Source organism: Channa argus, chromosome 1 (assembly GCF_033026475.1).
Source record: "Channa argus isolate prfri chromosome 1, Channa argus male v1.0, whole genome shotgun sequence".
NCBI lineage: Eukaryota > Metazoa > Chordata > Actinopteri > Anabantiformes > Channidae > Channa > Channa argus.
This window is the reverse complement of record NC_090197.1, coordinates 43,937,352-43,951,503: the sequence shown is the minus strand read 5'-3', so window position 1 is coordinate 43,951,503 and position 14,152 is coordinate 43,937,352. Positions and strand designations below refer to the sequence as shown.

The following is a 14,152-nucleotide window of genomic DNA, read 5'->3' as shown; positions in this document are numbered from 1 at the left end:
GTTTTGTTTGTTTTTTTGCACATGTTGTCAGTAACTTAGAGCAATATTTTTTTTTTTTACTTTATTACATTACTTAATTGCTTTCTCTTTTAGCATCTGATTGTATTTGTTTCTGTGACCATGCACGCACATGTGCTTGGTGTGTGTGTGTGTCTGTGTGTGATTACAAGGCTTAAAATTATGATTCATCCTGTTTCACAGTGAGCAGTCTGTTTTAGAATGGAGTGCTATAAAAGAGTAATGGGAATTCCTAGGGAGCTGCTGTCCTGTGGCCTTCTAGCACCCAGTGGTGTGTGCTATCTTGGCGTATTATCACTTTTCACACAATCTGTTTGTCAGCAAGCTCACAACTTCAAAGAAGATTTAAAGCTTTCTATCGTTTTCTGTTGGGGTTAAGGGTTAAAAGAGTAAGTCTACATTTTATGAACAAAGCCCCTCCAAGACATCTAGCGAAATAAAATGTTACCATCCTGGATGCAGCTCCTAACATTTACTCCAAAGCATGGATCATAAACTATTAATAGATCTATGTCTGTATGAGCACCAGAAGGGTGTCTCTTTGAATCAGATGTGTGTGATGGGGAGGGTCAGGAGTGGGGCTAAAGCTTGTGAACTCTCATTATTTCCCTATAACATAGCTATCGCACATGAAGGAAAAAAGGGGAGGGGGATGCCAGCATTACAGCTATTGTGTAAAATTGCCATTGTTTAGTCAAATCATTATCTGCTGCCGTGGTGTGGAATGCATTTCTGTAACTGTGACTGATGCCTGCACATCTAAGACTCCACTGGAGAATGGAGAAAATGAATGAAGTGACCCCTTTTTTTGCAGCCTTTTATCAGCTCTGTGTGCCACTTAGACCTATTACCACAGTATGGAACGCGAACATGGCTAGTGGATCACATTATATCAGTGTTCCAATAGAAAAAACAAAACTAGTCGCCTTGGTTACAATATGATTTACTATGCGTAGAGTTAAAGTAAAAAGCAGTGATGAACAGTAATATTTATATCTGAATTTTTTGGGTTATTGACATGTTTATATATCATTATAAATCATACATGTTTATTTAGTAGTTGTCTGTGTCTGAAAATACCATTTCAGATACCATTGCCCTCTATGCTTAAAAACCAAACAGTATTCAGTTTAATATGGAAAGGATTTCTTTTCCTAAAGGATGAAATCAAAATGGCTATCAGGTGTCTGTTAAGTCAACAATTTATAGCTATAGTAATAGTTAGAGTTATAATAGTTATAGTAATTTTCAGTGGTGGATGAAGTACCCCAAATCTGTACTTAAGTAAAAGTACGAATACACAATCAAAAATGTAAAGTACTGTGCTGTGTCTGTGTTGCTCTATGTTGGTTTTTAAATACAGGTGAATCATCAAGCTAATTACAGATTACATGCTACTAAACTCACTGACCCTACATCAACAATATCCAGTGTTTTTGTATTCCCTACTGTGTTTTTGATGATGATATTCACATTCTGAGTATTTTGTAAGCCAGAAGTTTACCCTCAACCTGAAATACATTTAACCAAAACAATCCCAATGACTAAGTAGTTATTTTATAAAAACAGTCCACATATCCATCCATTGTATGTATTTACCACTGATCCTGTTAAGTATTGCGGTGGTGCTGGAGTTGATTCCAGCTGTCATTGGGCGAAGGGTAGTGACACCCTGGACAGGTCACCAGTCCATCCACTCAGTTCATTCTACTGTACAGTACATCAAACAAAAAATAACATTGCAAAAAAGTTCCTGTAAACAAACCACGTAGACTAGGCACTGATGCTAAAACAGAGTTTAGTATATTAACTTACTAAAGTTTTGTTTTTGCCAGGCCTTCACTGAACCCAGGGTTCAACAGCATTTCAATGGCATTTGCTAGTATGAATTTGAGCGTTTGGATGTGACAAATTATGTGGGCGCACTGGTGCGAGTGATTCCTAAAGTAGAGAGTTCAGATCTAAACTAGAAGCATTTTAGCATCACTTTGAGGACCAGAGAATGAAATTAGTGGTTCAGAAAATATGGTTTTTGAGTTTATGACGCAGACTCTGTAGAAACTGTAGGTGCCCTGCTCTCACTTAAGGATGGAGGGACTAATGCTATACCTTCCTGCACTGATTGGTTAAGTGAAGTGATTCCTTTCTTGCTATTGATTCATTTTCCTTTTTTTAAAAGTGATATATAGTGAAATACTTAAAGCAACTCGATTTTAACATGCATCAACAAATTTGTATAGAAATGTAAGAAAATGAGAAAATATACATATTTGCTCTTAGATGTCTAATAAATCCTGCAATAGTATTTGGGAGTGTGAATCTATGGTGCCAGCAGATTCTCTGGTTTTGGAGTGTGCAGAACTGAACTTGAGTACAGCAATGAGGGCTGCTTAGGGCATTTAAAACTAAGCAGTCTTTCACAATATGAAGCAAGATGTTACAGACATCATGTCATGTGGCACAAATGCACTGCTGCTGCGGTAAATGTGACCCATTATCATGGCAGGGTGTGACGGTTTCAATGGCCAGTACTGTAATTTAGGGGATCTGGAACAAGTCCACAACGACAAGTCATGTCTGTCTGTGATCACCATGTGGTTTGTTAGTTGTTAGAGACTTAATTAACAGTGACATAACTCTCTGTCACAAGACTGCTACGGTATGCAAAGAGGCACCAATTTTAAAAGCACATGAATGTGACAATTTCATCATTTGTATTGATTTGCCACACAGTCAATTTCATGTTTTCTATTAAAGAATTTCAACTTCATAAATTGTGTTTTATGACAGTTGTTTGAAGTGTCAGTATCATTTTTACTTACTCCATGTTGTTGCGTTTCAATATGCAATTCTGGCTTTTTTCTCATTAATGGCAAGAGAGCAACAAAATGCCATTTTCAAAGTCATTTTCAGTGTGGGTCAAACTATTTTCTATTGCTCATCTTTAATCTTACAATTTTATGTAACAGCACTTTGTGTTATCTTGAGGCGAATTGCTCTGCTCTAACCATCGCAAACATTAAATGATGCCTATTCTGAAAAATTGTGCTCTAATAGTTTCTAAAAGCTGGATGTTCTTGATTGGGAGGGTAACTAATTAAATTTCTGAATGGCCTTGATTGTGTCCTGCTGATTCAGAGTACTTTTGTGAGATCTGAACTTGTCCTGTTAGTTTTTCTGTCATGTTATTCAGCAGAGAGAGTGTTTTTTCAATGCACTTCTACACTAATTGCTTTTCCATCTCTTTTTCTTCCTGTGCAGATCACACGGGTCATTTTCTGTGTCTTCCTTGAGACTGACTTTGCCATTTACAAGAAGAAAATGTCTCTCATTTTTCAAGGTATGTGTTTATGTGAACTGCATGCTGTATAATTAATACCATGTCCTTACATTCCTCTGTTACCCTTTGCCATTTGAGTTGACTGTCTGTAGCTAATGGATTGATGAATGATTAATATGCTCTGCTTCTACCAGTTGTATCTGACAAAAAATCTGCAGCCAGATACAGTATATCTTGTTTGTGGAAGCAGCAGTGTGACTACCTGTCAGGCTTGGGTGACACCTTCAAATACAAACAAATTCAATGCACCCGCATGGCCATTTGAGAGATTAACAGAGAGAATTTATGCTGACAGTTGGTAAAACAAGTGTCAGTCTCTCTGGATTGCCTTAATAGGATTGGAGTAGTTAGACTTCTTGTCAGTGAACCAGCAGGCTGATATTTTACATAATTGTTGAAATTCTGATGAGACTTTAATGTCAGATTTGATTGACTGTAATAGTGGTCCTCAGCACTGGATGTCTTCCACAAAAACAAAAAAATTCAGGGATGCATAGCAACCACTGATTGTCCTTGGTTACTGCTCCTCAATTCTGCATATGGAATAAACAAACATCCATTATCTTCTACTCCCACTCTCTTTTCTGTCTGCCTCTTATTCCCTCCCTCCTTTCATGCCATCATCTTTTTCTTTTGGAGGGCCAGGAGCAGTCACCAGCTCTGATTTGAGCTCCACGGAGGATTGAGTTGAATAGCCGGGGAGCTGAAAGAGGCTGGCTGGCTTCACCTGCCTAGCATTACCTCCCATTTACCTCACTTTTCCCTCCCCACTTCCCCAATGGAATACCGGCTCTCAGGCCTTCATCTCTCTGCTCCCAGATGGAGAGTGTTTTGTTCCCTCTGCGCTCCCATCATCCGTCTCGCTCCCCGCCCAGGCTTCTTCCCTGAAAGATTCTATTCTGGGGAGAGACCTTAATTATATTGCCTGCCCCCATGCACCCAGCACCCGTCTCTTCATATTAGTGCTCTGAGATGAGAATTCGGAGCTGTTGTTCTCCAGTTATCATTCTTGCCATTTACAAGGGCTGTCAGTGGACAAATGCCCTATATCTCTCCATGACTAGGAACAGGAAAGAAACAAAACGGGCTTCTCTATGAGTGTGTGCGCATTTGTGAGAGTTATTAGACGATAACTTTAAAAAAAAAATCTATTGTTTAGCGATGAGATGCTTACACGGATGCCAGAGGTAATTCTTGGAGTAAATGTGGGGTCATTCCAGAGGGCTCCCACAGCACACCTTGTGATGTCAGCCCAAGTGTTTTTCCTCTCCAGTGTCTCGGCTGTCACATGCCCTTTGACCTTCGGAGTCAGTGCCATTGATCACTGTTCTGTGTGTATGAGTGGGCTGGAGAGGATACTAATTCCATTATGGATCAAGTGGTTACAAAAGCGTGACATTCCCACTCAGGGTCATTGTCTGGAGTGAGCAAGACACTTTTTCTACAGCACGCTTCACTGCACCTGTTCTAATCGTTCAACTTGTGCTTGTTCAACGTCTCTCTGAAAACAACAGCTCTTTTTAGATGTTCGATAAGGAAGAACTCAAAAATAATATAATTAGTGGTGCTGTGACTGCAGACTACAGTAGGTACTCAGGTACAGGAATACATTCATGAGTTTATGTAGACAGACTGCACCATGTAGATGAGTTAGTTGATTGGTGTGTTTCAAAGAAAGAAACGCTGATTGATATGAAGAGAATTTATGGACCCATGCTGTGAAAAGACCTGCATTTAGCCTGCGCAGAATGGTAGCAGTGAATCTTTGGCCGTGAATTAGCTCTGCAGGTGTGCTTGAGCCCTTTCAGAACATCTCATCATCCTCACTGCTAGAAAGAGTCAGGTAGATCTTGTAGCGAATGCATCGCAGAGGCCTGGGCCCACTCTGTTACCTGGAACATCCTCTTACTCTCAGTAAAGCCACCCTGCTCTCTCTCCGTCTCTCCCTCTATTCTTCACTCATTCTCACTTACACCTTTCCTTGTTCCTGTGCCACTTGCCCATTACCTCATCCCTCCACTTTCTGTCATTCTTCCTCATTATATCAAGGAGGTGCTATTTCACTGCCTCCTCTATCAGTAAAGTGTTATGGATATGTTGTGAATAGTGGCCTTGATTGTTCTGTAATTTATATATGTGTGTGGTCGTGTGAAAGTCAGGATCTTCTCTGTCACATCAGCTTCGAGCATGTCTAGAGCAGAGAATGAGCACAATAGATTTTTTATAGAAGTCTTACTATTCTCATTTTTCATCATATAGCTGCTTTCCTCATATTCAAGCAATCTGTCAAGTGACAATGACTGGGGCAGAAAAGTGTAAACAGGACATTTGCATACAGGAAATTGCTTTTTTACAATGTGTCACTATGAGAGAGCCAAAATATTGTTACATCTCTGCAGAAGGAGGAAAGTGAAAAATAGCCAGGGCTGACAAGAATACTCATACACACCTGCACAGCACGTACAGGACATTGCACTTAGTCGGGCATTGAGTATTAGAACACTGACATCATAGTAAAACATTAAACTAATAACTGCAAGTTATTATTTTGTTTTTTTGTGCCGCAGCTGTTTGATTAGTAATGATGGAGTTCTCACAAACATGCACCAGTTTAGGAAACACTTCAGTTTCTCCGAGTCGCATGTTTTCACAAGAGTTTTGTAAACGAAGTCATGCTGAATTATGCAAATAGACAAACAAGTTAATACACACAGCAGCTACACATAAAGGTTTTGCCTCTGTAGTACCATTCACCATCCATTAACCACCACGCCAACTGAGCTCATAACTAGTGATATAATGACCTATTCATTACTTTGAAAAGCCATAAACTGTACACATCTCAAAGGTGCAATGACAGTCTCGCAATCTGGATAAGATGAACAACAATGTTTGCATCCTTGGAAGGGATACACACAGCAGGGAATTGCCATGGTTGTATTTATAGAAAAAATGACTATGAACCAAGTATAACCCTTAATTGATTAAAATATAGCGCTTAATCAATTCAATTAATCATGTGACATGATTCTATTAAGTATTCAGATTGGTTCATAGATCATGATTGACCACATGCTTGCCTTAGCACAAATGATTTGCAAGCATAGGAGCAGTCAGGCAGCTGTGGTTGTAGAGAGTAAAATCGTGTTGAAATTGATGCTGGGTGCACTCCTCCACTAATATGATCCGGGTGGCTGCCCACAAGCTGGGCTCCATCTCTTCTTCTCCTCAATCAGCCACAGTGCTGACAATATTAACACAGCCCACAGATCTGCACGGGCTGCTGCATTCTCCCCAACTGTTTCACTGACTCTCCAATTGACATTTATTTACATGGCTCTACTGTAAGTGCACTCTATACTACTAACCCTACAAACCACACCACTGCCTTCAAATGTCCACTATAGAAGCATCCCCACAATCCCCCCACTGCTTGGATGAAGTAAAGCACATGCTTCTATCGCACTCATGTAATTTGTTGACAGAGGATATGAAGAGCTTCAGGAACCCTGTGAGGGGTTAAAAGGAACTCTGTCAGTTTCATGAGGCTATCCCTCGAGGCAGAGAGATGAAGAGACCATGGTGTGTTAGTGATGTGATTGCAAGAAAGCACACTGATTCAGAGTGGCTCAGTCAACTTTGGCAGATAGTAGCATCAGCTTTAGCAGATACTGGATGTAAAAATGTTCCCATGTTTGTGAATACATCACAGACATGTAGAAAATGTGCGAATACACATCCTGACTTTCTGCATTTATGTGGAGTACTTGCTTGGCACAGTTACATTTAGGTAGGTTATTGGTTTAAAACTTGCTTTGCTACAGTAGGGTTCAGTTTAAAACTAAATCGGAACCCTGCCTGTCCCTAAGATAACAGCAAGCTATTCCAGCATGTGAGTGAAATTGTGACCTAAATAAATTGTCATTTTGTTTTTTTGTTTGTTTGTCAGGAGTTCGATAAGAGCATTGATCCTCTCTCATGCTGACGTAGGAAAAATAACCGTTAGTAACCTTGCACAAAAACAAGAAACACACAGGAAACCACAATTTTAATTTAAACTTAAGAAATACAAGAAATTAAAATTTGACTTTGCATTTGATTTTTGATTCCACAGAATACTTTAAATAATACAACAAAGGCCAAATTAAACAACACATTGGTGGATTTTAATCAAGTTTTAACTTGACTAAATGAGTTATTACAGGATTGAGGACATGTATGATGGCAATTACAGGACACTACATGTAACTTAGTTTAAAACATCACAATAATAAATCAAAAGTTAGTTTTATTTCCTTCTCCTCCAGACTGGGCCAGGCTAACTACAGTATTTCCCCCTCTCCAAGTCTTCATGCCAGGCCACACTAACCTTTTCCATAGTGTGGATAGACATTAGACTTGTATTGATCCTCTCATCTAACCTCTGGAAAAAGGTGATTGAGCATATTTCTCAAAATGTCAACCTATCGAAAAGCTGATATTTATCTCTGTGTTTCATACCATAATGTGAAACATGATAAAAGATCAAGCAGGGCATTTTGTCTGAATCCTTTGAGTGAATCCACCCATGTGACTATGTTTTGTGTTGTAAAGTGCCATATATTGTTACTCTAGACTAAGTCACATACATTTCCTGTGTTGACAGCAGTGTTGAGCAGTGGTAATAATGTTATACTAGCATGTGGCAGTAGCTGAGACATTCCATGTTCCTGTTCTTGCACTATTGTTATACTGTATCAGTGGGTCTTCCTTTCTTTCCCCAAGCAGGGTTAGATTAATGCGCTGTTGCCTTTTTTTCACTGTTATACAAAAGAAAAGCCTGTCACAGGATCCACAGGGAGCTCTGATGGTTTCACTTCTACAGAACAGATGACAACAGCCTTTCATCAAAGCTAACGCTTGCTTTTGCTTGTTAACCACAGTGCAATCATTGCTCAGACTCCTGCACAGCCATACTCACGCATATATCATACATGCTCCCACACTCATACTGAGTATTTCTTTGAGACAGTATGATTCCTGCACAATAAAATGCGAGCACATGTATGTATGTAGTGTATAGCTGCATGACTCAAACCTGAGCTGTGCGAGATGTGAGTTTGCACGAGTGTTTGTTTGTATGATGGGAGTCGACAGCTATTAGGAAGAATCCACAGTTGCTTTCTTTCTATCTATCTGCAGGTCCTCCTGAAGCAGCATCCAAAGCCTCCGTCTCATCTTCCATTCACCCAGAACTCCCCTAGTTCACCTAGACTCTCTCACGCAATAGACATAGAGGGGGAAAAAAAAATAGAAAATCAAAGTTTTTCTGTTGTTTTTTTTTAAGGCGCCATTGTCCACCCAAGCCTGCCAGTACTTGTAATTTGAGGAAATGGGAGGTTTTGTGTCATTTATCCTGAGCCTTCCACTATAGATTTAATTTAAAAGCAATGTCTCGTGAATCTGACCCCCCCCCCCCGCCCCCTGAACATACACTCACATACTCAGTCATTTGGTGTAATAACTCACTAGATCCAAGGCCGTCTGGTGGGCAAACTGAGGGAGGCTGTATAGGGTTGTTGCTACAGTTTTGGAACGTGGCAGCTGGTGGGATGAGATGTGAGGAGGTGAAATAGGCAGATTTTGGACAAGTAAATGCAACTGGGTTATTTTGGGTGTACAGACACAAATGCTATCATATTGCAATTGCATTCTGAGGAAATGCTACATGTTCTAGTTTTATTGTTTGAGTGGTTCGCGCAAACAGCAGTATGGCGTCAAAATATTGTGCTCTGACATTATAATAAGGAGACAAGTTCTGATGACCCACTGTATTGTAAATTATAAAACAGAATGGTTTCACATGCTGTCTTCCCCCCCCCCCCCTTTTTCCAGACAATGACATGGAGGTTGCAGAGGAGCAGCCGAAGGGAGGTGAGTGACAGAATATTTCATGGTTGCCTTTTCACCTTAACACCTCCATTAAAGCACACAAAGCCTGAGTGAGTGGCGTAGCTTCAGCTCCTGACAGTGATTTGCTACATTTTATCCAGTGGATGAAATTGAATGTTTATTCATTCGGTGACAAGTTGAATCCTAGGCCTGACACACCACAGTTAAAAATACTTCATGTCAGGTACATTACATTACAAAAGCTCATATCCACAGCTAATTCCCTACACCATTTTCTTCATCCGGCTTACAGGCACAATGCCTTCAGACCACCTAAAGCGAGTGACAAAGAAACTGCAGAGCAACATTGCTACACAGCATGTGCCACACGATATCAAAAACACAACTGTCAGCGCAGAATGCTGTTATCACAGCACCATCTTGGCACATGGCCTGAAACTCCCAGATACTGCTTATCAGGATAAACTATTGACATTTGTCTGTGCACTGATGTCCTGAATAAGCAATGGCAACAACAGAGAGCCTCATAGAAGTGTGTATATTTTTGGATAGCAGGAACAATAAATCCTATAGAGTTTAGCAGCTTTACTTTTTGCTCTTTGATAGGCAAAACAAAATGTCACTTTGATGTAAACGTTTGATGAAACATATTGCCACTAGCAGTTTTTCTAAGTGAAAATAGGCACTGGATGGCAAGCGTTCTCTCCAAGTGAGAAAGGATTCAGGGCAGGGGCTCTCCAGGTCTAATTTCTGCATCCCTTAAAGACGTCATAGTTCAATTGCAAGCAACTAAGCAGAGAACAATGTTAGTTTTACTGTCTGTTCAAGGAAGTGTTCCGATTACCAAAGAACCCAGGGTGCTATCAAAATATTTTTCCTCCCAAAGTCACCCCCATGATTTGCCAATTACACGCATCTGTGTTTTCAATAAGATTCCTTTTTGGGGGGAACATAAAAAGGCTGTTTTATAAGCACGTTGTAAAATGTGATATTCCAGAGTGAAACAATGTGCACGTAATGGCTAAATCATAAAGCCTTGGCTGAGAGGAAGTGCATTTGAGAGTTTGTGCTATTGTTAGCGCCCGACTGACTATGTTGTTTTCTCACCAGCTATTTTACACTGCATACAGTATAATAACATAGCAGCAGACCATCCATATCAAGCCAAGTGAAATAACCCCTGATAATTCCAGGCTCTGTTGTATCATCAAGCCAGCCCTGCCTTGGTCCAGTTTGGCCTTGTTTGATGGGCCTCTATCTGGTGCCAAAGACTGGTCTTTTATTGTGCTCCATCAGCCAGAGTTTGAAACACTGCAGGCTGGAGCCTATTCAAAGGTACGAATGACTGCGATTCGCACATGGAATACTGCTTTGGTCCCAGACTGTGCTCTGGAGTTGGTCTCAAAGCCTCACATTTTTCCCTTCTTTCGCAGTAGTCATATTTTGTCAGGCAGGTATACAGCCAACTAGCGCATTGAGTCCTGCCGCAGGCTCTTGTAGTGCGGTTGGCCCAGAAAGAGCAGGCAAGTTAGAGTAACCGCTGCTACGATGAGTTTGACTCGCCAAAAGTCGTTTAAATCACCATTTCTTTTTGCTTTTTACAGATGACACACCACCATCTACCAATTCCACAACCAAGGAAGACAACGAAGATGGCAACAAAGGTATGCCTGTTTGGGAGTGTGTGTTTGCATATTTGTATTCCAGTATTTATACCAATGGCTCCTTGCTTTGGCATGCCAAGTAGCATTACAGGTAGGGGAAATATTGTGGATTGATACTAGTTTACAGAAAATGTTGTTTTGTATGTGTAAAGTAATAGAGTGTGCTCTTGGTCAGTAATCTCTTGCTCTCTGGTGCCAAGCTCCTCTTTGGGGAAATGAATACAAGATGAAGCTTGGTCTTTTTTAAAAGAATGTTTTCTTAGAGGCAAACTTGTTTAAGAAGCCATTATCTGGCTATTCTGCAGTTTCAGCCCCTTTGGATGTGTAATATTGAAACAATTATAGGCTTCTCCGATACGATGGACCAAAGATAATTAGATTCTTACACTGGAGGGTGTTAGTAGGCAATTAAAGCCGTACACCATCCATTTGTCTTCAAGCCTTAAGGTTGCAAGAAATTTTTGAAGATAGCAGTCATGGTTGTTTTCTTTGGGAAAACTGCTCCTTTCACTTAATACAAGGCTGGACTAGATAGTGCAGTCACTTCAAGGGCATCAAAACATGTCTGCGTTGTTAAACAAATCACTATAAGTAAATTCTCCCCATCTATTCAACATACCTTCCTATAATCCACGGCAGTAATTCAATATAATTCACAAATTCAATCACCAGCATTAGGAGGGCATAAGTATTTTGTAATAATCTTTATAAATCCTAATTTATCAGGCCCGGCAGCTTAATAGTAACTAATCCATTCACAAAAGGCCTTGGCACAGCTTTCTAGCATGGGAACACTCAGTCCTTGAGACAACCTCTCTCACAGGAAGGGAATGAAATGATTTTGTACTGCCTGCGCTGTAAAGGTTAGGTCTGGTTCGATGTAGCACATAGAAAGGATTAATCATAAAAACACTCAGATGTCAGGATAGCACAAAGCAAAAGCAATGCAAGCTGCAAAAACAGACCGTCAGCTATGTGCGACAAACATTATAAGATGCTTGAGAGTCTCATAACACCTCTGCATGTAAGATCTTTTTTCAGCAGAAACACACTTTATTTTACCAGCTTGTCTATAGAGCCAGAAAAGCAGGTCACCTGTTTGGTATAGTCAATATGTTGAGTGCTTTTTAGAATAAATTACACTCTGCAGCACAGTTAGGGAAGTATATCTGATAATATGCCTTGGCATGATCCATCACATCCATCAGACTCCTCAGGGGATTGACTCTCTCCCGTGCATGGGTCAAGCATGGGAAGCTTTTAGCCACACCACTGATGAAGAGAAAACGTTAAAGCTTTCTTCACTTTTGTTCCATGATAAATACACTGCTTAGAGGACTTGAGGTAATTATAGGGCTCTATCCCACGCTCACCACAACAAGAACTACGAAAAAAACTGCTACATTCACAATTGTTTTTGTCGCCATGCAAACACAGTGCTTCTGCAGACTGAAGGAAGAAAACCGTACAAAGCACACAGATGAGCAACCAACTGTCTCTCATATTTATCTCACATTACTTCAAATTATATATGAGCATGTATTAAATTTATTTTTTTATTTCTGAAAGCATTATTTTATTTTTTTATCGACGTTTCTCCCTGCCTTTTTCAAGCTTTTATTGTCTAAATGTCTAGTAAACATTGAATAGAAAGTGAACTGTATAAATTATGTTTTAGTTTTAAAACCAATGCAACTGGTGAGTATTTCTTCAAAGAAAAAAAAATAAACCCAACACACAATCCCTCCTCAACTACAAATAGCCCTAAAGTGTATTTGCAAAAAGGGTCACAGATTAACTGTGTGTGTACGTGTGTGTGTATGTGATGAGCTATGTTGTGATGTAAGCCACATGAAACAGAAGCACAGCATGCAGAAGCTGGAAGCGATAGAAAGAAAAAGCAACGCAGAGGGAACAGGTGGGTGAGACAGAGGCAAATGCTGGCACAGAGGACCAGGGCAGAGTATAGCCTCTGTAGAGCACACCTGAGTTGGCAAGCAGCCTCCCACTGTCTATTATTTGATATCAGACAGGTATTAGTGAGATTAGTGGATGTCACAGGGCACATTAAAATGTGGACATTGAGCCAGAAATCAATGCCTGGCTAGGTCTGTTTGCCTGGCGTGCTGAGATTTTTTGCTGAGAAAGACCTGAGGACGAGGAGGGGAATGGTGAGAGATGGCAGTAACTGTGGATAATGCTGTGTGTGTGGACAGACTGAGAGACGCTACACAGGGATGTCATCTTTTACACCATTGCACCCTGTCAAGCATGCATAAACAGACTTGCACTTGGCTTGGACACACACATTTCACATGGAAAAGGTCTTTGAATGATAGCTGCTGGTCATCTTGGAGCCCATTTTCCTTTACACATCTCATGAATTTTTCATCTAAAGTCCACCATTCTTTTTTTTTAATCTTTTTTTATTTTTTTTATTTTTGTCATTTGCTCCAGTTGGCTTTAATGGAAGGAACAGGAGGCAGGGCTGGGGGAAGAGATGGAGAGTAGCTACAGTGTGTGTGTGTGTGTGACTGTGTATGTCTTAGAGTGTTTGCATTTCTGTTCATTCCTGCATAGGAGATATTGCTTTTACTTCCTAGGGAAAATCATATGTAGTTGAGGTTGACTCAGTGGTCATGCTTGTAGGACATAGAGGGGAGGCTGCATATCAGCATCTAAATTGTTTATGTCCTTATGATACTGTACCCTGCTAACATAAATAAAACAAGTGTGTGTGTGTGTGTGTGTGTGTGTGTGTGTGTGTGTGTGTGTGAGAGAGAGTGACTGTTTTATTCTGCAGAACACTACGGTGCTGTCGGCCATTCAACACAAGAGCAGATTGTTACCACAAATGTCCTTCTTGTTGCTATAATTAACTATTATTTATTATTAAGAGAAATTCATGGGAAATTTGACACTGCATGGACTATGGTAGGAGCCCCTCAGTGTGAAGTATGTCAGACACTGTTTCACAGTGAAACATTAGGTGGGAAAGCTAAGCTGTGACAATGCTGCCACCTGCTGGGTTGGAGCAGATTGGTGAGCAGCCTATGGAGGTGCTGGCTGCGTTTTTACTTTGGTGAGATACAGTATTCTAATTGAACTTAACTTGAAACCATCACCATGGCAAATAACATCTGCCATACGTGAAATCATTTGCAGTCTGCTTTGTGTGTGTACTGTATGTGTGTGTATCCACAATCTGCATCCTCTACCACAAATTGAATACTGTTCC

The 14,152-nt window shown here is 40.3% G+C and overlaps 1 protein-coding gene across 10 annotated transcripts in view; it reads left to right on the top strand.

Moving 5' to 3' along the window:
- macrod2 (mono-ADP ribosylhydrolase 2) overlaps positions 1–14,152 on the top strand; it is a 393,934-nt gene that overhangs the window by 360,248 nt on the left and 19,534 nt on the right. For 8 of the 10 annotated variants that reach the window (XM_067525087.1, XM_067525075.1, XM_067525056.1 and 5 more), the window contains 3 exons: positions 3,280–3,358; positions 9,233–9,271; positions 10,855–10,914. In XM_067525087.1, coding sequence (XP_067381188.1) covers positions 3,280–3,358; positions 9,233–9,271; positions 10,855–10,914 — 178 coding nt within the window. The remainder of the gene's footprint in view (positions 1–3,279; positions 3,359–9,232; positions 9,272–10,854; positions 10,915–14,152) is intronic. The other 2 variants (XM_067525095.1, XM_067525067.1) reach the window with 1 other exon arrangement.